This window comes from Furipterus horrens, unplaced genomic scaffold (assembly GCF_987537825.1).
Source record: "Furipterus horrens unplaced genomic scaffold, mFurHor1.1.pri manual_scaffold_17, whole genome shotgun sequence".
In the NCBI taxonomy this organism is placed as follows: domain Eukaryota; kingdom Metazoa; phylum Chordata; class Mammalia; order Chiroptera; family Furipteridae; genus Furipterus; species Furipterus horrens.
In genome coordinates, this window is record NW_028327187.1 from 10529764 (window position 1) to 10554318 (window position 24555).

The 24555-nt window shown below is 40.5% G+C and overlaps 1 protein-coding gene across 2 annotated transcripts in view; it reads left to right on the plus strand.

The window, feature by feature from the left end:
• EDA (ectodysplasin A) overlaps window positions 1-24555 on the plus strand; it is a 284456-nt gene that overhangs the window by 193546 nt on the left and 66355 nt on the right. For both annotated transcript variants that reach the window (XM_090264402.1, XM_090264403.1), the window contains exon 2: window positions 20911-21016. In XM_090264402.1, coding sequence (XP_090120528.1) covers window positions 20911-21016 — 106 coding nt within the window. The remainder of the gene's footprint in view (window positions 1-20910; window positions 21017-24555) is intronic.

The following is a 24555-nucleotide window of genomic DNA, read 5'->3' on the forward strand; positions in this document are numbered from 1 at the left end:
CACTACTCATTTCCGAAGTTTCTCAGGTCTGCCCTTTTGCTCCCCACTCCGCCTTTGTGAGGTGGTGTTTATACGTATGTCACGTAATTGGATTCTTCTGCCACATTCTGTGTTCCATCCGGACATCCGTTCCCGGATGACTTCTTAAATGACTCCTTAAACTTTGCATGCATTAAGATTTGCTCTTTGTGTGCTGCTTGTGAAAAATGCACCATGTTATCACTGCCCTAAAGCATCCACTGTGCTTCACCTATTGGACATTCTGCCTACCTCCTGGAACCTCTGGAAACACCCAGCACTTTGTTCTCCATCTCTAGTTTCGTCTTTTCCAAAGTGTTATAAAAATTGAATGATGCAGTATGTCGTCTTTCTAACTGGCTGCTTTCACTTAGCAATATATATTTTACATTCATCCATGTCTTTCTGTGGCTTTTGAAAACCACGGAATAGTATTCCATCACATGTATACGCACAATTAGTTTATGTATTTACCTATGCAGTGACATTTTGGTGGCATCTAATGTTCAGTGGTTATGGAGAAAGCTGCTTTAAGCATTTGCAGGCTACTTCTTGTGGGGCAATAAGTTTTAAATCAGTTGGGTAAATGCTAAGGAGCGCAGTTGCTGGGTTGTATAGTAAGACTATGGTTAGCTTTGTAATGAACCACTAAATTGTCTTCATAAGTGGCTGTACCATTTTATATGCTCTCCCTCATTGCTACCATCCCCACATACAGACACAGACCTTATTTTCTTATTTTCTATCCTGACCACTTGAACAAGGAAATAGCAATTAGAGAAACCAAAATGTACTCAGAATATATATGCAGCATGGTTTTTTTTTTCCTTTCCTTAAGATCAGATAACCAGTCTTTAATTCCTTCTCCCATCACAAGGTGACTAACAGATATATAAAGTCTTCTAAAACTATTAGCTGCATCTGATTTTGGTGGCCCCCGTATCCCAAAGTTAGGTCCTCCCTCTCTGAGTATACGGCTGTGTTAACCCTTTCCCTTCCATGCTACAAACTGGACTTTTTCCCTTCCATCTTGACTTCAGCTTAATCCGTTCTGTGCCATTCTTTCAGGATCACACTAAGTGAAAAAAGCCAATGGGTTACATCCATTTTATTTTGAATGTTAATGTAAAGAGTGCCACTAAGCTGGATTGAGCATCTGCAACGCACCAAGTATTCACATTCCCTGTTCTCATTGCGTCGCCACAGTAACCCCGTGACTCGATTGGTATTCCCATTGTATAGATAAGGAGATTTAGAGGGAAGTGGGCTGCTTTAGTGCTTTTGTACGTGCTAAGCCCTCTGCCCATAGTGCCTCTTCAGTTCTATCTCTATCAAACTAGCAAACTTTCACAAGTCATGTCAGCTTTTACTTCCCTGGGTGGTGGCCTCAGCACTGTGCATGTCCATTTTGAAAAGACTCTCCAAGTAACTGATACTTGCCCCATGTAAAGGGCCATTATGCTAACCTGTGACTATGTAGACACCTAGGGCCATATCTTAAGGATATTTGTATTCCTACTACATTGCATAGTATCTTTTGTGTTCCACAGTATTTTATGAGTCAATGTTTATTAAATGAATGATTTGGGGTTTTATGGAAATGCAAGGTATTCTTTTGTGTGGTCCTGTGGGTGGCGAGATTGAGAACCATTTAAGTCCATTTATTCAGATAACTGCTACATCTCTGAGGAGCCGTTGAACTGATTTTTGAAGTGAAGGCGATGTTTATCATATTTTTATTCTTAACTCTCTTCTGTTCGCATAATGCAGACTACAAAAAGTAAAGTGTGATAAAGTGTTTAGCTGGTGCAGACACACAGCGGATAATTGTAAAGCAGGGTTGCTTCGTTTGGGAATTCATTGCCATCAGAAAAAGGATCTGCACACAGTGTTTCAAACATTTATTGACATGGGCATAGAACAGATTTTTAAATAGGGGAAAAACACTACAGTCAGAACTCTGAAAAATTTGGTAACCTTATGACCTTTACGGAAAAAAAAAAGCAACTTGTTGATTGACATCCTTTAGTTTCCTTGAGCTATATTTTCAATTGAATGTTTCTGCAAATAAAGGTGCCACTCTAGAGAAACTTTGATTATATGGTAAAGGTTTTTTGGGTTTTTTTTTAAACAGAATTTGACCTCTCCTGGCAAGAAATAATAGAAAACATTTTCTAATCGGTTTTCAAGCAGGATATGGCAGCACTTGCCACACAACTACGTGCCAGCCGATCAGAAATCTGGTCCCTGATTACTATTTCAAGTTACCATTAGCACACATCAAAATGAAAATTGTTCAAGGATATTATTACGAACATCATTCCTCACATTACTTATTGCTAGGAACTGGGCTCTGCATGGTCCCAATTCGTTGTCAATTTCAGACCCCAGCAAGATACGACAGCTGACTTGATTTGCCAACGAAATTTGAAAGCGTGTTTAAAGCTATTAGGAGCATTCTTGCTTTGTTTTGGCTAGGTAGAACTTGGCTCATCATGGTGCTGGGGTAATCAGAGAGTGAGCAAATGATAATTTAGGTCCTTAGGGAAACACGAGCTTTGAAGCTAACAATATTTCTAATTGCATGCCTAATGCTTGATTGACAAGATTCTGAGGCTAGACACCTACCCCAAGGTGCTGCTCCCAGTTTCTGACTGTTTACCAGTGACCCTCAGGTCCCCCCCCACACAGTTGTGGTTCACAAACTGTGGTCTTGTAAGGTCCAAGCTGTGTCTTCCTGGAGCCTGAATTCCACCCTGAGTTTCAGAAAATCACTGCCATAAGTTTTTGGCCACTTTTCTGGAATGCCCTTTTCTCCAAACTCTGCCTAGAAGTCTCCTGCTTACTTTTCAAAAGCCAGCTCAAAAGTCATCCTCCCTAACTGCCCTGCCCCAAGCAGAATAACAGTCTCCTCTGATTTCATTAACTTTCCCCCAGGGCCATACTATAGTGTTCATTCCATTAATTTATCTTCTCACTAGACAGATTGTAAACAACAGAAGAACAACGCATACACAGTTCTTTATATTCTCAGTGCCTTGCACATTATTTGACTAGAGCAGGTACCTAGGAAACAGTGGATGGATGGATGGATGATGGATGACTGGATGATAGGACAGACAGATGGGGAAAATGTTCATTCATCAATGTCTACCCACCTGCACAAGGTTTTAGAGCTCTTCTTCTAATGTGCTTATTGAGGCCTCTGAATATAGAACTAGGTGCCCTTTGGGTTGCTCTCAACTTGTAGGTCAATTATGCCTTAATTTTTTTATGTGGGGGAGTGGGGCGGGATCAATGTGATTCATCTTAGTAAAAGGCTCAGGAAGAGAAATCATGATAATATTGATCAATTTAGACAACTTTTAATAAACTCCAACACCAATTTATGATTAAAAGATGAGAAAATTAATTTGGAATAGACAGGGACTTTCTTCATCTGGTAAAGGACATTACAAAAACCCTATAGCTAACATCATTCTTTACAGTGAAAGACTGAATGCTCTTCTTTTACGATCAGGAAAAAGGAAAGGATATCTGCTCATCATTTGTTGCCAACATTGTGCAGGGGGTTCTAGCCAGTGTAAGAAGGACAGGGAAAAATAAATAAGAAGCAACCAGTTATGAAAGGAAACAGTCATTATATATAACAATGTGATAATCTCTGCAGAAAACAAAAAGTCACATGAAATCTACAAAACAATTAGAACTAATGAGTGAATATTACAAGTTTACGGGACATCAAGTAACTATTGAAAATAATTATATTCCTATATAAATTAGCACTAAATAATCAGAAATGGCCATTTAATAAATACCTTTTATAATAGCATCAAAAGGATGAAATAATATTCTGATGTCAGTCTTCCCCAACCTGATATGTCCTCATTTTTCTGTAGAGGTTAATGATGTGATTTGAACATTTGTCTATAAAAGAAAAGGACCTGGAATATCCAAAACAACTTTGAAAAAGAACAAGCTTAGAGAATTTGTGCTGTCTGATCACAAGGGTTATGAGAAAGCAACCGTAATCAAGACATAATGTTCTTAATATAAAGATAGGTAGATCAAGGAGAAGACTAAGACCAGAAATAGACACACACTTGGTGAAGTGTAAATTCAATGGAGAAAGCATAGACTTTGAAACGAACATTGTGCCTGAAACATTTGGTCATGATCAGTAAAGAAATCAACCTTGCCCTGACCAGCATGCCTCAATTGGTTGGGCATCGTCCTGCAAAACAGCAGAACCGCGCATTTGATTCCTTGTCAGGGCACATGCCTGGGTTGCGCGTTCAGTCCTGGCTCAGGAAATGTATGAGCAATGGTCAGTCGATATTTCTCTCTCTCAGTGTTTCTCATCCTCTCTTTCTCCCTGCCTTCACGTCTAAAAATAAATAAATTCATTTTTTTTTAAACATCAAAGTTATTAATACGTCACAATCAGTGGGGGAAAAAAAAAAAAAAAACAACGAACAAACTTCAAAACAGATCATAGACCTAAATACAAATTCTAAGCTATCAGACAAAAAGATTTTTTTTTAGGTATGACACCCCAAAGATGGTTCATAAAAGAAATAATTGATGAATTGAACTTTACAACTTTTTTTAAAGATTTTATTTATTTGTTTGTTTGTTTGTTTATTTATTTTTTAGAGAGCAGGGAAAGGAGGCAGAAAGGGCAAAAAAAAACATCAATGTGTACGAAATACATCAGTTGGTTGCCCCTTACAAGCCCCCAACTGGAGACCTGGACTGCAACCCAGGCATGTGCCCTGACCTTGAGTCAAACTGATGACTTTTGGGTTCCCCAGCCAGCACTTGGTCCACTGAGTCACAGCAACCAGGGCTAAAACTGTTTTTTATAAGACACTGTTAAGACAATTAAAAGAGAAGACAGACTGGAAGAAAAATATTTATAAATTATATACCATATAACAAACATGTATCCAGAATAATAAAAACAAATCAATTTTTAAGATTTCTTTTTCAGTTACAGTTGACATTCAGTTTTTGAAAATGGGTAAAAGATTTGAAGAGGCCCTTTGCCAAGAAAGATATATGAAAAGGTACTCAACATCATTACTCACTATGGACAAGAGAATTAAAGCAACAACGAGAGGCCACAACCTACCTGGTAGAAGGGGCTAAACTTAAAAAGACTGACCACACCAAGTTGTAATGAGGTTGTGAAAAATTTCAGTTCTCGTTGGGGGAAATGGAAAACGATGCATGACTTGAGAAAACAACTTGGCAGCCCTTGCCTGGTTGGTCAGTAATCAATAAATAAAATAGAAAAAGAAATTTCTCCTGAGGGAGGGGATAGATAGAGAAAACCGTTTGGTGGTTTCTTCTAACATATACTTAGCGTATAACTCAGCAGTTCCGAATAGTCAATACTATTGTAATAATTGTATGTGCCAGATGGGTGCTATAATTATTGTGGGATCTCTTCATAAATTATATAATTGTCTCACCACTATGCTGTACACCTGAAACTAATAAAAAATAATACTGAGTGTCAACTGTAATTGAAAAATTGAAGAGAAAGAAAACCTGACCTGCCAATATTCATAGCTGTTTTGTTTGTAGTAACGAAAGACTGGAAACAACCCATCACGTCCAATAACACGTGAATGGATAAACAAACTGTGAAATGCATAATATGAAATACTGCTTATCAGAAAGAATGAACTGCTGATATGTGTTATAACATAGCTCAATGTGCATAATTGTGCTGAATGAGAGAAACCAGATTTATTTAAAAGTACACCTTGTGGTATCTTATTTATATAAAATTCTAGAACATGAAAACTAGTCTGTGGTGACAGAAAGTCGATCAGTGGTAGCCTGGGAATGCAGAAGCCATTGGGCAGTAGGCCAGTATTACACTGTGGTCTGAGTGCATTTGGAGGGGTGATCAATATCTTCATTATTTTGATTATATGATGGTTTTACACGTGTGCATATATATGTACATACATATATTAAAACTTAACTAGTTGGAGAGTTAAATATGTGCACTTGATTGTATCCCTAAAAAGCCATGAAAACTCATCTCTGTAGCTGAGAATGAAGCTGGTCATAACTTAATGCACAATTTGTATTAAATTTCCATGATTGTAAGACAAAGGTCATAGGCTTCAGGGTAGAGGTCAGGGGACAGAAGCACGTTGAATAATAAAGACAGGGGAACTATGCTTCAATGGCCCCTTGCCAGCACTTTTTTTTCAGGTGAGGATTCTCACTGGCTGGTTTTAGTTTAGTAATGACAAAAGATTTCTTCTTCAAGTTACCTGTCTGGTTTTCAGGTAGCCAGGTAATACATGCACGTGCTCTTAAAAAATATATATGAACCTATGTACATAAAGCCTTCTGATAAAAGCAACACTTTACTATTCTAACGCGCCCTACCCCCAGTTCTAATCCTCTATGATTATCTTTGACTGTATTAACAGTTTCTGTTCAGTTCTTCTGGTGATTCCTTCCTTATATACTGCTATCACTTGACTTGTCTGTTTTAGACTTTATTAATTTTTTGCTGTGATAAATGAGGCTTTAGCTCAATTATTCTACCTCTCATCCCAAAGTAGTTATCATGCTCTTTAGTTCCTCTGTGCATTTGTTTTAGGAATATACTTAGACCTAATTATTTCTTGTTCCATAATGTATAGACAATATCTCTTAACTCCATTTGTAAGATGAGACCATTAATTCCCTCCTCTTCCCTTTATCGCTCATCTCGTCTACCTGCTAATTCTTGTCAGTTCTACTTTTACTTTTTGCATTTCCCAGAAGGATTACATTTATGCTTTGCTATTTATCTATAATTATGTAGCTGTATAATTAAGTATCATGCTTTAATGTATTGGTTATTTCTGAAATTTGAAAATCAGTATGCAGTGCTCATATTATTGTGGTTATTTAAATTTTTTCTCCCCTGTCAAGTGTTATGAGAACATTCTTAATTTGTTTAATGCTGTTTTGTCTGGATTTTCTAATTGCCTTTTTTTTTCTCTCGCACGCGTTGTCTACAGTATCCATAGTTTCTCTAATTTTTTAAAGTGGGATAAAATTGTGAGGCCTCCCCCGTACTTTTTCTTTGGATGCCTCCCTCTTGCACCCCCACCCCACCCCTTTGCTTCCATTCGATTCTGTGCTCCTTCGGCCTGTTGTGTAACGGCCATCCCTGGGCTTGGCTGAGTCTCTGGTTTTAGGTCCACTGTTTCCAGAATCCTGTATGTCTCTGTGTTTTTCTTTACTCTAAGTAACATCCCAGGAAAGGGGTAACAAGTGAACATGGAGTCTTAGCAATCTGGAAATGTCTGTTTTGTTTTGTTTTGTTTTGTTTTGTTTTTTACTACCAAGCTTAATTTATAGTTGGCTAGGAATCAAACTATAGGTGTACATTAATTTTCCCTCAGAAACTTAAATGTATTTGTCCATTGTTCTCTCTAACTCCCAATGTGGCTGATGAGGTGACCAATCTACCGTATACCAATTCTTGTTCCGCTAAGTGTGAATGGTTTTCCTCTGTGGATGCTTTTAGGGTCTTCTTTGTATCTTTGATGTTCTGAAATGTTATATTGTGTCTCTGGGTTGAGCAAAATGTCTGGCTACCCACAATGCGAGGCCTGCGAGCAACACTCGTATGCAATTATGCTGAGGGAATCTCAATTCTGGGATGCAGATATCTTTGTCCGAGTGCTCTAATGCCCACTATGGCTCCTTCAACTCTTTTTGTTGTTGTGTTGTTTTTTTAAGATTTTATTTATTTATTTTTAGAGAGAGGGGATGGGAAGGAAAAACAGAGGGAAAGGAACATCCATGACTGGTTGCCTCTCACGTGCCCCCAACTGTGGACCTGGCCCACAGCCCAGGCATGTGCCCCGACTGGATATCGAAACAGCGACCCTTTGGTTCCCAGGTGGGCCCTCAATCCACTGAGACACAGCACCCGGGCCTTTTTTCCCCCATTTTATTTGTTACTTCAATTCTTAGATGATTTAATCTATTTAAAGAAGAACACTGTTATTTACTTACTTACTTATGTGTTTACTTACTTTAGGAATAGTACCTGAAACAAGAGATCATCCTATACATAGGGGTGGGAGATAATGATTCAGGACAGCAGCTTTCACTGAATTCTTCTCGCTGCATTTTTGCCCTCTCCCTTACTGGGCATTTCCAAGTTTCAGATTTCTCTGGGGTCCTACAGGGCACACCAGCATTCTCCCAGGCTATAAGCCCCCTCTGGCACTTGTTCTGCCTTTCTTTATAAGTCAGCAACCTCTCCGCTTTCTTTGAGAAACATAAAAATCTCTTTTCTGTTGAATCCCTGAGATCTTGAGCGAGAGAGGAGCTGAAATTGTTTGGTCAGCCAGTTTGATCCAGATGTCTGTATGCTTATCAAATTTTAAAGTTTATGAGCTTGTTGTGAATTTCATTTTTGAAAATATTTTTATCCCTGGCTGCTGTGTGGCTCAACAGATTGAGCACTGGCCTGCAATCTGAAAAGTCGCTGCTTCAATTCCCAGTCGGGGCACATGCCTGGGTTGAGGCCAGGTCCCCAGTTGGGGGCACCCAAGAGACAACCAATTGGTGTCTCTCTCTCTCTCTCTCTCTCTCTCTCTCTCTCTCTCTCTCTCTCTCTCTCTCTCTCTTTCTTCCTCCTTTCCTCTCTCTAAAAATAAATAAATAAAATATTTTTAAAATATTGGTAAATAGGAGCACTTTGCTGTAAACCAGACACATCTACAGTGTCTGCCCATTAGAAGAAATCGGGGACTTCATTAGGGTTGAAGTTCTGTGAAAGAGATTACTAAGCAACAAGGGAACCTGATTGTCCCGTTGCTCCTCGGACAGCTGGCTTCAGTCCCTAAACTAACAATCTAACAATGGATATGCATAAAGTTGACTCTAATGAATAGCGTATTTTGCTCTACTTCGTTGCATTTGTTTGTATTTTCTCTTAATTTCTGTTTGAGTGGGTAGCTCTGTTGAGATGCTGCAGAAAAGATTTATGAGATAGCACTCAGCATGAGGTGTGTTCATTCATTGTCGTGGCCCTAAGCAAGATTTGGGAATGTTCTTCTGAGGAAAACAAAAAGGATTTCCATAGAAACACCCTCATGCTGGATTTTAATCAACAGCCATATTGAAAAAAAAAATGCCCTCTGTTTTAGAGATACTGAAACAGTATTGATCTGCCATTATGTCACATAACCTGTTGTATATTTGCCTCGAGGGAGGCCCTGGCCTTGCTCGTATACAAGAAGCACTAAAATGCCAAGTTATCTAAGGACAGCGTTTCAGGTTTAGATTTATCTAATCTCATAGTGAAATGGCCTTCCTGGCCTCGTAGGTTTTCTTACCAGACCTCTTCTGCCCTTGGTGATTCTAGTTTTACAGTGTTTCAAGTTCTGAAGCTGAGCTCCGGGTCCTTTATTCTTTTCCCCAATCCATCAAGCACTTATTGTAGGCGAATCTCTGCTGATTATATCACCATCGATTAACTTCCCTGCCCCTGAGATATTTGTATCTTAGACTCTTCTTTGAATTCAATTTTCTTTTTTAATTCAATTTATTGGGGTGTATAATTCTATGATGCATGATCTGTATATTGTATTGTGTCTTCACCATCCCAAGTCAAGTCTTCTTCCATCACTGTTCATTTCCCCTTTTCTCTTTCCTCCCCCCGCCCCGCCCCACTTTCCCTCTGCTAATCATCGTACTATTGTCTGTGTCTGTGAATATTTTTCTTCTTGCTTAATCCCTTCACCCTGTTTACCCAGACCCCCCACACTCTCCATCCCTGGAAGTTCTCATCCTGCTCTCTATCTATGAGTTTGTCCCTATTTTGATTGTTAGTTAATTTTGTTCATTAAATTTCACATATGAGTGAAATCATATGGTGCTTGTCTTTCTCTGACTGGCTTATTTCACTTAGCGTAATATTCTCCAGGTCCATCTATACTGGACCAAGTAGTATTCAATTATAAATATACCACAGCTTTTTTATCCACTGATGGGCACTTGGGGTGCTTCCAAATCTTGGCTATTGTAAATAACGCTGCAATGAACACAGGAGTGCATATATTCTTTCAAATTACTGTTTCAGGTTTCTTTGGATAAATTCCCAGAAGTGTTATCGCTGGATCATGAGGCAGTTCCATTTTTAATTTTTTGAGGTAATTTCATACCACTATCCACAGTGGCTGTACCGGTCTGCATTCCCACCAACAGTGCACTAGGATTCCCTTTTCTCCACATCCTCGCCAGCACTTGTTTGTTAATGCATTGATGGTAGCCATTTTGACCAGTGTCAGGTCATATCTCATTGTGATTTTAATTTGCATTTCTATTATGATTAGTGACTCCAGCATCTTTTCATATGTCTATTGGCCATTTGTATGTCACCCTACGTTATTTTTATTGATTCTAGAGAAAGCAAAGGAGGGATAGAGAGAGAGAAACATCAGTGTAAGGGAGAAACATCAACGGGTTGCCTCCTGTACATGCCCAAAACAAGGATCAAACCCACAACCTAGGTATGTTCCCTGGCTGGGATCGAACCTGCATCCTTTTGGTGTAGAGAATGATGCTCCAACCCACTGTAATACCCAGCCAGGGTAACTCTTGCTCTTTTTTTTAATTGGATTGTTTCTTTTTTTTTTTTTTTTTTTTGATGTTTTTTAAATTCTTTATGTTTTTGGTATTAACCCCTTATCAGATGTATTATTGGCAAATATGTTGCCCCATTCAGTGGGTTATCTTTTCATTTTGTTGATGGTTTCCCTTGCTGAACAAAAACTTTGTAGTTTGATGTAGTCCCATTTGTTTATTTTTTCTTTTGTTTCCCTTGCCCGAGGCGATATGTCAGAAATAAGTTTGCTACGAGACATGTCAGATATTTTACTTTCCATATTTTCCACTAGGATTTTTATGGTTTTGAATCTAGCATTTAAGTCCTTAATTCATTTGCAGTTCATTCTTGTATATGGAATGAGAAGGTGGTCTAGTTTCATTTTTTGCACATATCTGGCCAATAGTACCAACATTATTTATTTAGTTACCCTGTTGTACGTTGCATTTATCTACTTTTCATCTGTTTTAGTTGTTTCATATCATATGAATCCACATAGCTCCTGGTGTCACCATCAGTTCTGGAGACTTGAAGTCTGAATTCTGTTTTCTGTGATTACACCTTAACCTGCCTGACATTACCCTTTGCACTGATCGCTGAGATTCACTTTCTATACTTATTTTCCTCTGAGGCAGTTCTGAATTAATGGTCCACTGGAGAATGTTTATGTTATTTTTTAAGATTTTATTTATTTATTTTCAGATTGTGAGGAAGGGAAAGAGAGAAACATCAGTGTGTGGTTACCTCTCTAGCGCCCCCAACTGGGGACCTGGCCTGCAACCCAGGCATGGGTCCTGACTTGGAATCTACCCCCACCACTTTTTGGTTTGCAGGCCTGCGTGCAATCCACTGAACCACACACCCCAGCGCCCGGATACTTATGTTAATATCCTTATCCACTCAACCCCATGGGTACATTTCGAACACTGTTTCTAGACTTTCATTATCAGATCTCCAGTAATAATCAATTGTTGAACCTTTGTCTACTGTATATTTTAACATCAAGTTAAACTGAACTTGTTTCATTTTTAACTAATATCTTTCCCCACTATTTTAATTTTTTTCCTATAATGTTTCAAACACCTTTACCCTCGTAGATTCAATAGCCATCTGCTTCTTAAATTGCTTACCTGTGACCTGCCACTCAATTTCTGACCATTGTAATTCTCTACGTCAGTAGGTACCCCGCTTTTATTCTTCCTCCATACTTAATTTTTAAAATTGTGGTCAAATATGGCTTAGAGGTTCTTTATGTTGGTTTAGGTCTCCGTTAGGAACAAGAATGGATTTTGTAGAATGCTAATGATAGGGAAAGTTTGGACAAGGGCAAAATCCTACTTTAAATCAAATGGGTTCCCCAGGCAACCTCATTTTGGTTATGGTGCTACTACTCCAACCCTCATTTGCCCAACTTTTTAAAGCCTTTAAAAATGTTCATTTATTTATTTTTAGAGAGGGGGGAAGAGGGGAGAAAGAGAGAGAGAAACACCAGTGAGTGGTTGCCTCTCTTGGGCCCCCAACTGGGGACCTGGCCTGCAACCGAGGCATGTGCCCTGACTAGGAATCAAACCAGCGATCCTTTTCTTCACAGGCTGGTGCACAATCCACTGAGCCAGATCAGTCAGGGCTTGTCCAAGTTTTTAAAGGCAGACTGCAACATTGTTAGGAAATCTTCAAGAGCCATTTAAGAAATCATAATTGAGAGCATGTATTTGAACTAATGTTTTCTGAATCCGGAGCTCAGGATTGGTTGGAATGGTTTTATCCTAGCACTTCTCTAAATTCTAGAGATACATTTTAACTTAAAAACATACTCTGTTCACAAATTAAAACCCCTAGTGATTTCCAGGTATTACAAGTGGAAGTATATTTTTTTCTCCTTATGTGTTAAAGTTCCCTTCACTTGAGAAGTATAAAGAATTGCAAATTAAATAAGCGGACACTCCCAAGGGAGGTGGTGACATCCAATATACATTGCTACCCTCATCAAAGATGTCACTATTGATGTTTCCCACAGGTGGAAGGAGGAAAATCTAAATCTTCAACCAAACGTTCTTTCTATATGACACGCATACAAAACAGCTCTTTGAACTGTGGCTCTGGCTGCTATTTGTGGAGGCTGTTGCTGTGTGTATTTCTGTGTTCAACTTGTGGTCAGCTAAAGGGCTTTGCTCAAAAAAGCGTTTCCAAATTCCATATTGATGCGTTCCAAGCTGGCCTCTGCTGCTGTTTTCCCAAGCAGCCCACAATTAGGTCATGCGTTTTGAAGCTATGCTTTAGTGCATACTTGAGAGTGTTTCTTCTGCCTGCTTATCGTTATGCCGTAAAGCTCACCATACCGAGCATACTTGGGTATCCGTCTGTCACTGCTGTCGCTGCACATGTCATCAATGAACATAGTTTTCATGCTCATAGACCAGCTGAATTCCAGAACCTCAGAAGTGGTGGTCCTGTTTTGCCATTTTACATGAAGCGTGACTCCAAGTCTTAACGATAAAATAGCTCAGGGAGATAGACGGGCCATCTGGGGCGGGCGGGAATTCCTCGGTCCTTCAGAAGCTGGCCATAGCTTGCTTTTTTGTCCATTGATGGGAATCAGTTCAGCAGGCTCCTGTTTTCCAGTTCTGTTCTGGATGTTAGGAAGAGTCGAACCTAAGAAACACAATCAGAGCACAAGTCCATTTTCCCCCTTTGTGCCCGTAGTTGTGTTTTGAAAATAACTCATCTTTTCCTTCAGTGCGTGTCGTAGATAAATTTCACCTCATCCAGAGGCTAAGCCCCTTTAAGGGGCTTACTACCAACTGAGATAAGAAAAATTAGCATTGGGCCTTATAGTGAGGTGATGCTTAGAGCCCAACAATGGGGGAGGCAAGAAAAGCCAGGCATTGAACTGGTCCAGAGTAGAAGCAGCGTAAATTCTTGCCGATGCCTCCCTATGATAATATCCTCAAAGATACTGTTGTATTTTATTTTGCTTTCTACTTAATAGTCAAACTGCCAGGGACCAGAATTCGGTGACTGCTCTTGGCACAACATGGAAAATGCTGGTTGTGTTTAGCTTTCATGTTTAGCTTTACTACGTAATTTCAGTCATCATTTGACATTTTTCCAATGGGGTGGCAATTTTTGGCACACCTATCAAACATGTCAAAGGCACCAATTTCCTTTGGCCTTTTGCTCTCTGGCTTCCACCTCTACCCCCACACCCTGCTGGTGGCAGCTCCCATGGGATGCTGTCATCGGTGTTGAGTGTTGTTGTTTGCTTGCTCTCCTGGAGCTGTCGCGCTCCGCTCTGTTCAGCAACCAGCACATTCTGTGCCTCCGTCCTTCTCACATTGCTTTGCAAACCTTACTATCTCCTGCTGTGTAGTGCTCACCTTGTAATCTTCACAACTGAGTCCAGTTCAGTGCCCTCCATTGGGTAACTACTCAGTGTTTGCTCAGCAGACAACATCGCCCTGAATATTGAGCTGAGGAGTCTTTTCAGATTCGAAGTATGTTCAAGGCCAGCCTCTGGTCCCATTTTTTATCCATGACATAGCCATGAAACTAGTTTGGGCAACCCTACTTCACTAATTGGTTCCAAGGTGGGATAATCACTTTCTCCTATGATGGAATAATGTAGAAATTTTTCTAAATACCTCAAAGTAGAAATGCTTTTATTTTATTTGAAAGTGCCAACTGATTACTGATGGGTGGTAGTATGATAGCAGTGGTTGTAATAAGAAAAAATAGATATATATTTTTAATAAGATTTTATTTATCTATTTGTAGAGACAGGAGAAGGGAGGGACAAAGAAAGGGAGAGAAACATCTGTGTGCCAGAGATACATAGATCAGTTGCCTCTTGCATGCCCCCACTGAGGACCTGGCCCACAACCCAGGCATGTGCCCTGACTGGGAATCGAACCGGTGACCTTTTGGTTCACAGGCCAGGGCTCAATCCACTGAACGACACCAGCCAGGGCAGAAAAATAAATTTATTAAAGAGCATTAAAGAAGGTATCTTTCTTTCAAAATAGATGATTTGTCCATTTTGGAAAGCCTGGTACATAAGTATCTGCCTCCTCTTGAGATAGATGAAGTACCAATTTGTTTAAACAGATTAACTCTAGATATGACAGAATAAAGGTGGAAAACACTGTCTACGTGAGATCTGGGTTCTTCCAGTGGCACAAGGGGACTTCTTAGCCTTTCCAGTCTCCAGATAAGGGACAGGTTGAGGAATGAACCATAAAGCAGTTTATCAAAATGTGGTTCAAGCAGGAACTACATCAGAATCCTGTACTGAGAAAGTTGAAATGTCACATTCTGGGGTTCCACCTCTGCCTCTATTTGGGAAGGGGAAGGCCCAGGATTCCACTCTTTATTTTTATTTTTATTTTTTTAAAGATTTTATTTATTTATTTTTAGAGAGAGGGGAAAGGGATGGTGAAAGAGAGGGAGAGAAACTTCAGTGTCTGGTTGCCTCTCCTGTGCCCCCAACTGGGAACCTGGCCCACAACCCAGGCATGTGCCCTAACTGGGAATCGAACCTGTCACCCTTTGGTTCACAGGCCAGCGCTCAACCTACTGAGCCACAGCAGCAAGGGCAGATTCCACATTTTAACACAAGCTCCTATTGATCCTGCTGTACGCTAATGTTGGAGAGCCCCCAACGTACAGTTTCTCATTCTTAAGATCCCTTTAATTTCATTACTGCCAGTGGTATAATGAGTCCTTAGTCTACCACTCCATGGCTGATCCTGAGAAATGAGGTCCAATTACAGTCAAACGAAATCCTGTCTTTAAGAAATGGATGACTGATAGTCCTATTATTCTTTCCACAGCTAGATATTTATTGGGGACTTATTATGTGCCAGGCCCAGAGGCAGGCACTAGGTATACAAAAATATATAAAATGTATCAAATACAATCACATACATTACCCATGACATGTAAAATGAATTAAATGTATTCTGTGTCATGGTAAAAAGAAAAACAAAGTACCTAATAATTTTGTGGGTTTCAGTATTAATTAGGAAAAAATGTTTGTAACAGTATTTGGAGAATCACTAGCATGAGAGCATGCATCCGTCCCGTCTCACTGTTAACGAATTGTTTCCAGCTGAGGTCCCAGTAATCTGCAGGTGCTGTTTACCATGTAATTTTACCATAGGAAACAAGGGTGTAATCATTTAATAAAGTGTAAAGAATTAGATATTTTCTCCCTTGAGCAACATGCCTGGCTGTGGCCAACATTCCTGATCCCCCCCGCCCCCTTGTGCAATAGAAAAGCAATATTCGAAGAGAGAAAGCTGTTTTGTTCATATTCTGCAACTTTCCTCTGAAGTCCATGCTAATGAATGCAAACCTCAAGCTCGATTTTTGTTGGACCATCCACTGATTTCGGTCCTTACCATCTATACTACACAAAGGATGGTTGTCCCTTTTCCACATAATTGAGACACAAATAAGATCACTGTGAATAGGTATCCTCTTTCAATTTAAGCAGTGTTTTCTGTTCATTTCTTCCCATTTTCATTGCAAAAATATCGAAACTGTATTCAAATAATTTTTTCATATACATGCAGTCCCTTTGTAATAAACACTTGATTTACGAATGTCCCATACTCATCAATAGCCTCTCTTAAAGGACTTTAAGTGACTCCTATTACCCAGGGAAGCTGTGCTTGTTTCTGCCATCTGAAGGAGTTTGCGTCTCCCTCAGCCCCCTCCTCTGGGAGCTGAGGTCTGACAAGCTCACATTAGAGCCTTTGGAACAATTAATATGTAGGCAAGGTGTCCTGCTGTGCCATCAGGACACAAGAAGGTGCTGGAGGCCCTTCCAGAACTCCCATAGGAGCAGAGACCATGAGGGGACAGAAAAAAAGATTGTAAAGGAAATTCGGGAACTGTAGTTGTGATAGTGGCGAGGGTTCTTCATTTGGACTTCTGAATTCCTGTCCCCTAGAAATGGCGTCATCCTGGAATAACATGCCCATGGAACACTCAGTTACCTGACAAATTCACCTGCCGAGACCACAGTCAGGAATTGAGCGATCAACATGACCTGTAAGCTGCCAGAAAATGTGCATCTTATTTATGGGAAGAGCCGTTCAACAACCCATTGACTGCCTTTTTATCGTGCTTGTACCTTATCCTAGTTAGTTTTTGTCAGATGGCAAGCCTATAACATTATAAGCAGCAAATTGGAAAAGACTAGAAAAGATGTTACAGATAGGTCAAGTGAAATCTGATAGTTGGGTATAAGGTAAGAAACAGAGAAGCATTGAAAAGAAGTTTCCCATTTCAAAAAGCGACCACTAAGAAACACAGAGCTTTTCCATCCACAAGAGTGGCTAAATTAAATATATTGACAGTATAGCCCTGGCTGGTGTGGTTCAGTGGATTGAGTGCCCGCTTGCGAATCAAAGGGTTGCCAGTTCGATTCCCAGTCGGCGCACATGTCTGGGTTGCGGACCAGGTCCCCAGTTGGGGGTACACAAGAGGCAACCACACATCAGTTTTACTCTCCCTCTCTTCCTCCCTCCCTTCCCCTCTCTCTAAAAATAAGTAAATAAAATCTTTAAAAAATATATATATATATATATATATATATAGAGAGAGAGAGAGAGAGAGAATGTCAGTGTAATGAAAATGCAGAGTACATTGCTGCTGGGAGTATAAAATGGTTTGGTCACTCTGCAAAACAGTTTGGCAGTTCCTCACATCAAATACATGCTATATAACCAAGAAGTTCCCTGACTTGCTGTTTATCCAAGAAAAAAGAAAACATATGTCCCCAAGAAGACCTATATGTGAGTGCTCATGCCAGCTTTTCTCATAATAGCCCCAAATTGGAAATAACCGAAATGTCCTTCAACAGGTGAGTGCATTAAAAAGCTGTGGTCTATCCCTCCAATAAAATACTACTCAGCGACCCATGGACAAGGACAATGGGGTGGAGATTGACTGTGGGAGAAGCAGCTGAGGGGAGCAATGGGGGAAAAGTGGGACAACCGTCATAGAAAAACAATAAATAAGTCAAAATAAAAAAAATTACTACTCAGCAATAAAAAGCAGTGAGCTGATACCCACAACAAGATGGATGAGTCTCACAGAGATTATGTTGAATAAAAGTAACAACACACAGAAGTCATACAATCATATTGAATGATTCCATTTATGTGAAATTCTCAAATAGAAAAAAGGAAGCTATAGTGGTAGAAATCAGAACAGTGGTTGCCTGGGGTGAGGGGTCGCACTGAAGAAGGACTGCAAGGTGCACAAGAGGAAACTCTGAGGTGATGGAAATGTTTTATGTCTTGATTTGGGTGGTGGTTACAAAGGGATATACATTTTTCAAAACTGTTTACTCTATATGCTTAAAATGTGTGCAGTTTATTGAATATAGATTCCAAGAGAATTTTTCAGAAAGTAGAAAACTGAACAAAGGGAGGCAGTCTTTCCGAGAATAAACCCCCCTGCTGCGGTGTAAAGTGTACATTTCTTATCATGCTCTTCTACCCCTTATTTAATATCTAACCCTAACCCTAGCATTCCTCCCCCTACCCACTGCCACTCACTGTAAGTTCATTGTATTTCCAAAGACTGCTAATTCTCTGTCTTTCCTCTGAACCTTTTACCCACATTGCTCCTTTTATTTGCAATTCCTTGTTAGTTTCACATCTGTCACTGAATCATTGAAAGCCTTCAGGGCTCCCAGAGGTATCACCCCCGAGAAACCTTGACGAGTTTCGGTCTGTGTTAGGTGTGTTTCTACTTTCTCCCAAAGAAACTGAAGTTCCTCTCTAACAAAACATATATTGCTCTTTAATGTAATTAAAATTTTTGATGAAAACCTCAAAACTATGGTGCACTGGGGCCATTTAATGTATATATTAATAGCCTCCTGTATATTCAGTAAGCCATGAGTTAAAATCATATATTGTAGATTAATTTCTATTCACAACCGCTGAAGTTTCAGCACTCTTTAAGTAATCAGGAAAACTCTTCTGTCCGCCATGCCTTGTTCTTTTGGAGTTTCCAGTAATTGACATTTTTTGTAAATAGCAGTGTGGGTTTCTTTTTCTAGTAGTAGTCAAATAGCTTATTTATGTATGGGTTAAGTAACTTTCTATGGGCTTTATCTGCAAACCTAGTCAGACTTTATTCTGTTGATACTATGGGAAAATGCACTTTATATTCCATTCAAGTGAATCAAAAATACTGATGAATTGAACCATGTGAAATTACTAATATACAACCATTTTTGACATACAAAAATGACAGTTTCATATGGTTCAACCTACATGTTTTAAAATTAATCTTTTAAGTTGGAGATTACCTAAACATTTATTTCTTCACTTTATATTAAACACCTGAGTATATTCTGCAAGATCATCCTGATCTTGTACATTAAGGCTGTTGGGTATAATTGTTCTATGTAAACAGTGAATCACCGGGTTTTTAAGAGAGTTTGTATAGAATTTTTGTCTCAATTAATGAGGGATACAACAGAGATGAGGATTCTGAAATTGCTTATTTTTGCACATTAATGCGACGGTGAAAATGCAGATTTATTTCTTCTTTTATAACCCCCAATTGCCCTGGCTGGTTTAGCTCAGTGGATTGAGCGTCGGCCTGCGAGCTAAGTGTCGCTGGTTCGATCTTCCAGTCAGGGTACATCAGAGAAGGAAAACTCTGACTCCAAAAAACCTCCGCTGCCTTGCGGCATACCTCTTCAGGGGAAAGGCTAAGGGAGTAAACCCCGACAGAAAATCCGGAGCCGGAGTCCCTAAGGCGGTTCGACGTTGTAGTCAACACCGGCAACTCCTGCGGCGCACCTGAACCCAAGCTGTATCGACTCCGTCTTTCCCTTGGACCCTTCAGCTGCGAAGAGAGGGGGGGTCTGCTGCATGGGCAACAGCAGACCCTCCATATTACCCTGCCCAGGCTCTGTAGCTTCAGCGTCATCACAAGATGTCGATTCAACACGGGAGGAGACAGATACCATGTCACTCCCGAGTCGGACTGCACAGCCATTCTCGGCGGTGCAGATAAACTCTTAAGAAGCTACACCATCGTCTCTCGAGACGGACGGCTGCCGACGACATCACAAGATGTCGATTCAACACGGGAGGAGACAGATACCATGTCACTCCCGAGTCGGACTGCACAGCCATTCTCGGCGGTGCAGATAAACTCTTAAGAAGCTACACCATTGTCTCTCGAGACGGACGGCTGCCGACGACGACGATATAACCCCCAAGCTATATCTAACCAGTGTTTAAAGAAGAATGAGTTTAATAATAGTAATAGCTAACATGTATTGATTGTGTCCTGCATGCTGGGTGCTCTGCTGACCCTTTAACTTCTTTATGAGCAAAGTACTGTTTCTTGTCCTTATTTATAGGATATTAAAACTCAAGTAACTTCTCCAAGATTAACAGCTATAAATTGCAAAGTCGGATTAGAATCACTGTCATTTCTAGTCCTCTGTCCACTGTTTCCCTCTGACATATTTTTTAACTACAAAGGAGCACTCATTCCGCAAGATTATGATTCATTTCAGGTAGTACATATTTAAGCACTGATTACCATTAGTGAAAGCAGGCCCATTCACATATGAAACATATTGTACTGTTATGAGAGATCATAAGTCAGTAGAGCATCAAGTACCAAAATGAATCTTATACACCCAAGTGCTGTAGGAGTTCTTTAAGAGTCGGGGAAAGGGAGAGAATAATAAATGTGAGCTTTGTCATGTTTAACTACAATGAGAGCATTGACATGAATGGCGTCTTTCGCTCATAATTGGTTGCACAGCATTCTGGGAACAAGCCAAAAGTTTAGTATAAAAAGGAATGTGGAAAAATCATGGATATGTAATAATGGAATCCAAGAGAGAGTTGCAAACTCAAGTCTAATTCTGGGCAGACATCAGCAGTATGTGAGGGAGGTTCGAAATCCCTGCCTGGGCTCTCTGAATCCCAGAACTCTAGGGAGAAATGAGACTCCAAGGATTAGTTATTAGATATTCAGGGCAGACGAGAAGGGGATTCAGAGCTTAGCCAAATTTCATGACTGGAATAATAATGGCTGACAAAAATGAAAGGATTTGTACAGTGAAGGGAAGATGGGCTGAAGGTTTAGACCTGAATTTCAGATGAAGGTAGACTGTCTACAGAAGACTAGTTTTTTATTTCAGCTATGGTTGACCGGGGTCCACCTTTTATTCATTCATCTCCTTGTTCTTTTTACAGATATCCCTTCTGAATTTTTTCTTCCCTGAAGAAAAGTCATACTCTGAAGCAGAAAGTAGGCGTGTTCGTCGCAACAAAAGAAGCAAAAGCAGTGAAGGAGCAGATGGTAAGTCTACTGGGGTGTTCCCTTATCATATGTCAGTTCATGAGAATACCCTTCTGAGAACTAACTTCTCGAGTGCTTCAGCATCTCATATATTGCTTGTACACCAAGGTCACAGCAAAAGGCTTTTCCAGACTAGCCTACCCGTCAGTCATTTGACAGAAAATGGGCTGTACAGAATCCTCTCTCCTGCTTCAGTCCTTTGTCGGTATACCTGAGAGGCATGGTAGCATTTGTCTCTCAAGATCAGCCTCAAAAAGGACCTCATATTCCCTGGAGACACCTCATTTCTCCTAAGGCCAGGCCACCAAGAGTGTTCAGTACTATTCTTGGAATTGGTACAGCATTATGCCATGGTGGCAGTTGCATGATATGTTAATTCCATTGATGGTCCTGTCAATGTTTGTATCAGCTACCATGCTTCAATATGAACTACAGCTTCTAGAACTTCAAGTTCCTTGAGGGCATGAATTTATATCTCTTTGTGTAACCCCAGAATCTGGACTCATATCTGGCAAATCGTTGGTGTTGTTTATGTAAGTTGATGATGTTTATTGCTCCTTCTGTTAGGTTATGATGTGCCATGCACACCATCCCTATTGAGGGTAAAACAGACTTAACTAGCAATGCAAACTGGGGGCCATAAAAAATGTTTCATTAGCTCTTGGGCCGGGTCTTTGAAAAGCTCTATTTCAATATTACTGTATCATCAGACAGAACACTACCTCTTTGGCACAGCGGTTTGTAGAATACATCGCTCTGGACTGCTGCAACACCATCTGGATTTAGAGACGGCATGTGCTGGCTACCTCTGCCAAAGATCTATGTCTGGGCTTCACAAAGCACTTGGACTTGATAAAGATGAAAAGGAGATGTTTAAGCTGCCCTTTGTCAATACGTGTAAGGGCCAACGATGGTAGCAGTTCCAGGAGACATGTGCTAGTCGAGAAATGGGGCCAGGAATTTGTCGTTACAGGCCAGAAGAGAGCGAACTGGATGAAATCTGCAAAAGAACTCAGAACAAGAACCCTGCGATAAAAAACGAGTCAGAGAAATCAGTTAACTAGGGTGTTCTGGACAAGGGAAGAAGCAGCAGCATTGAGACCTTGAATGGAGAACTTCTTTAGTGGGGCCATTCTCTAGAGTAGACACTTGGCGTACAATGGATGACCAGGTTTAAACCTAGGAAATGTGGTCCAGGAAGTAAAAGACACTGTTATTTGCATACTTCTTGCAGCCGGTTTCCTGGAAGTGTTCAGAAGGCTATGGGGAAGCTGAAAACTGAGCGTCTCAGTCCCTTTCCTCTCCCACCTACCTCACCCTTTGATGCATGTAGGTCTTCCCACCTTTGACTCTCCCCTCAGTCTACTCCCAGTACCAGGAAGTCTTTCACATTCCCTAGTTGCTATGGAGGAGAGCAGAGAGGTGGTAAGAGCAGTATGACCTTAAATAGTGGGCACAGCCCTGGCTGGTGTGGTTCAGTGGATTGAGTGCTGGGCTGCAAACCAAAGGGTCCCTGGTTCAAATCCCAGTCAAGGCACATGACTGGATTGAGGGCCAGGTCCTAAGTTGGGTGCATGTGAGAGGCAACCACACATTGCTGTTTCTCTCCCCCCTTTTTCCTTCCCTTTCCATCTAAAAATAAATTAAATAAATAAACGACTGAATGAATAAATAGTGGACACAAACTTCCCTTTGTCTCCAAGTAGAAAGTCTAGTAGTTTCTAAACTTTCCTCTTCCCTCGGCCTCCCAAATTTTCTCTTAAAGAAGGCAGCTTCTTCCACTTCCCTAAACCACTTGACCTTGATGTGGCTACCACCATCTTGGCTGCAGACCTTTCATACAGTGTTTGCTCTGTGTTGGTACTGAAATTGTTTTGCTCTAGTGAAGCCCAAAGCCTCTAGCACTAGTTTTTAGCGCTTCTTACCTAATTTCTTCCTGATCTGATACCCTCGCCCCTAAACTCCACTCACTCTGTGCCAGACACAGATATTTTTTTGTCAAACAGTGAAGCTGCGAGGAATCCAAGAGCCCCTGAGGGTTAGGAGTGTGGAGTGTCTGTGAGTCATGGCGTTTGATTGCATATCCAGCCTTTCACCTGGTAGCCTATCCAACCATTTCTTTAGATGTGGATTCTCCAGTGAGTTAAAGGTGAGGACATAATCCAAATCCCCTTTACTTTTGAACCATTTTTGTTACTCTGCTGTGTGTACGCTATATTTATTCATTGCCTTTACCACATATTTACTAAGAAAATATTGTATAATACTGGAATGGAAATGCCATCAGGATAGATATTGGCATCTGTCTGGTTTGTGTATTTTTATGTCCCCATAGTGTAGAAAATGACCTTGTACATAGCAAACCCCTGATAAATATTTCTTACTGCCCTCAAAGAGATGCAGTTCTAGTGTAAAGAGAACAGACCATGAACAAAATTGGCCATGAGTTTTATGGAGAAAAATACAGCAGGGCAAGAGGGAGAGAACGTGGCAGCCTGTGTGACTGGAAGGTCCCTTTAATAAGGGAACAATTGAAGAGAAACCAGAATGAAACGAAGGTGTGAGCCATACAAATCGTTGGGGGTGGGCGCAGGAGGAAAAAAGCAGCAATAAATACAAATGTTCTGAAGTAGAAGAATGCTTGGCATGTTCTAGAAAGATCAGAATGCCTGGGAGCAGAGTGAACAAGAGGGAGAGGGAAGGAGATGATATCGGAGAGCAAAGTTCAATCTAGAACCTTGTAGGCCAAGGTATAAGGTCTCCAACTTTTGCACCGCCTGAGATGGGGAACCATTGGAAGAATGTGAGCAGAGCAATGACAGGATTTAACTTATGTTTTAACTGAATCCCTCTGACTGCTCTGTTGATAATAACTGCAGGGAGAGGGACAGAAACAGAGACCACCTGTTAGGGAAGTGAATCAAAAGTTTAGACAAAAGATATGATGCTGGATTCGACCAGGATGGAGCCAGATTGGTGGTAAGTGGTCAGATTCCGGAGAGATTTCCAAGGAATGGCTGGCAGGATTTTTGGTTTGATTAGATAAAGATTATGAGAGACAGAGAAGATCCAAGCAGAACCCCAAAGTTTTGGACATGAGGGCGTTGCCATTTCTGAGATGGAAAAAACAGGGTAAAGGGATGTAGAGGAGCCATTAAGAATTCAGTTGGGCATGCTAAGTTGGAGCGGCCTGCTGGACAACCGAGTATGTATGTTAGAGAGGCCACCAGATATATAAGTCTACGCCATATATCGCTATGTGTCGAGACAATGAGTGGATTCTGTTATATAAGAGTAAAACAACTTCTCATTGAAAAAGTGAGTCCATCTAAAAACCACGTGAACTGAGTAAAAGAGGTGGGATGGGAGAGGTAAATCAGAGTGGAGTGAACGAAGGCCAGAAATAGAGGCAATCACGTGTAGATTCTCAGTGTACAAGTTACTTGTTAGAGTATAACAGACATTTAGCTCTCCAGCTCAGTTTTTGCTTCATGAGCATCAAAGAAAACGTAACCGACCAGAAACCTTTTTCCAAGGTC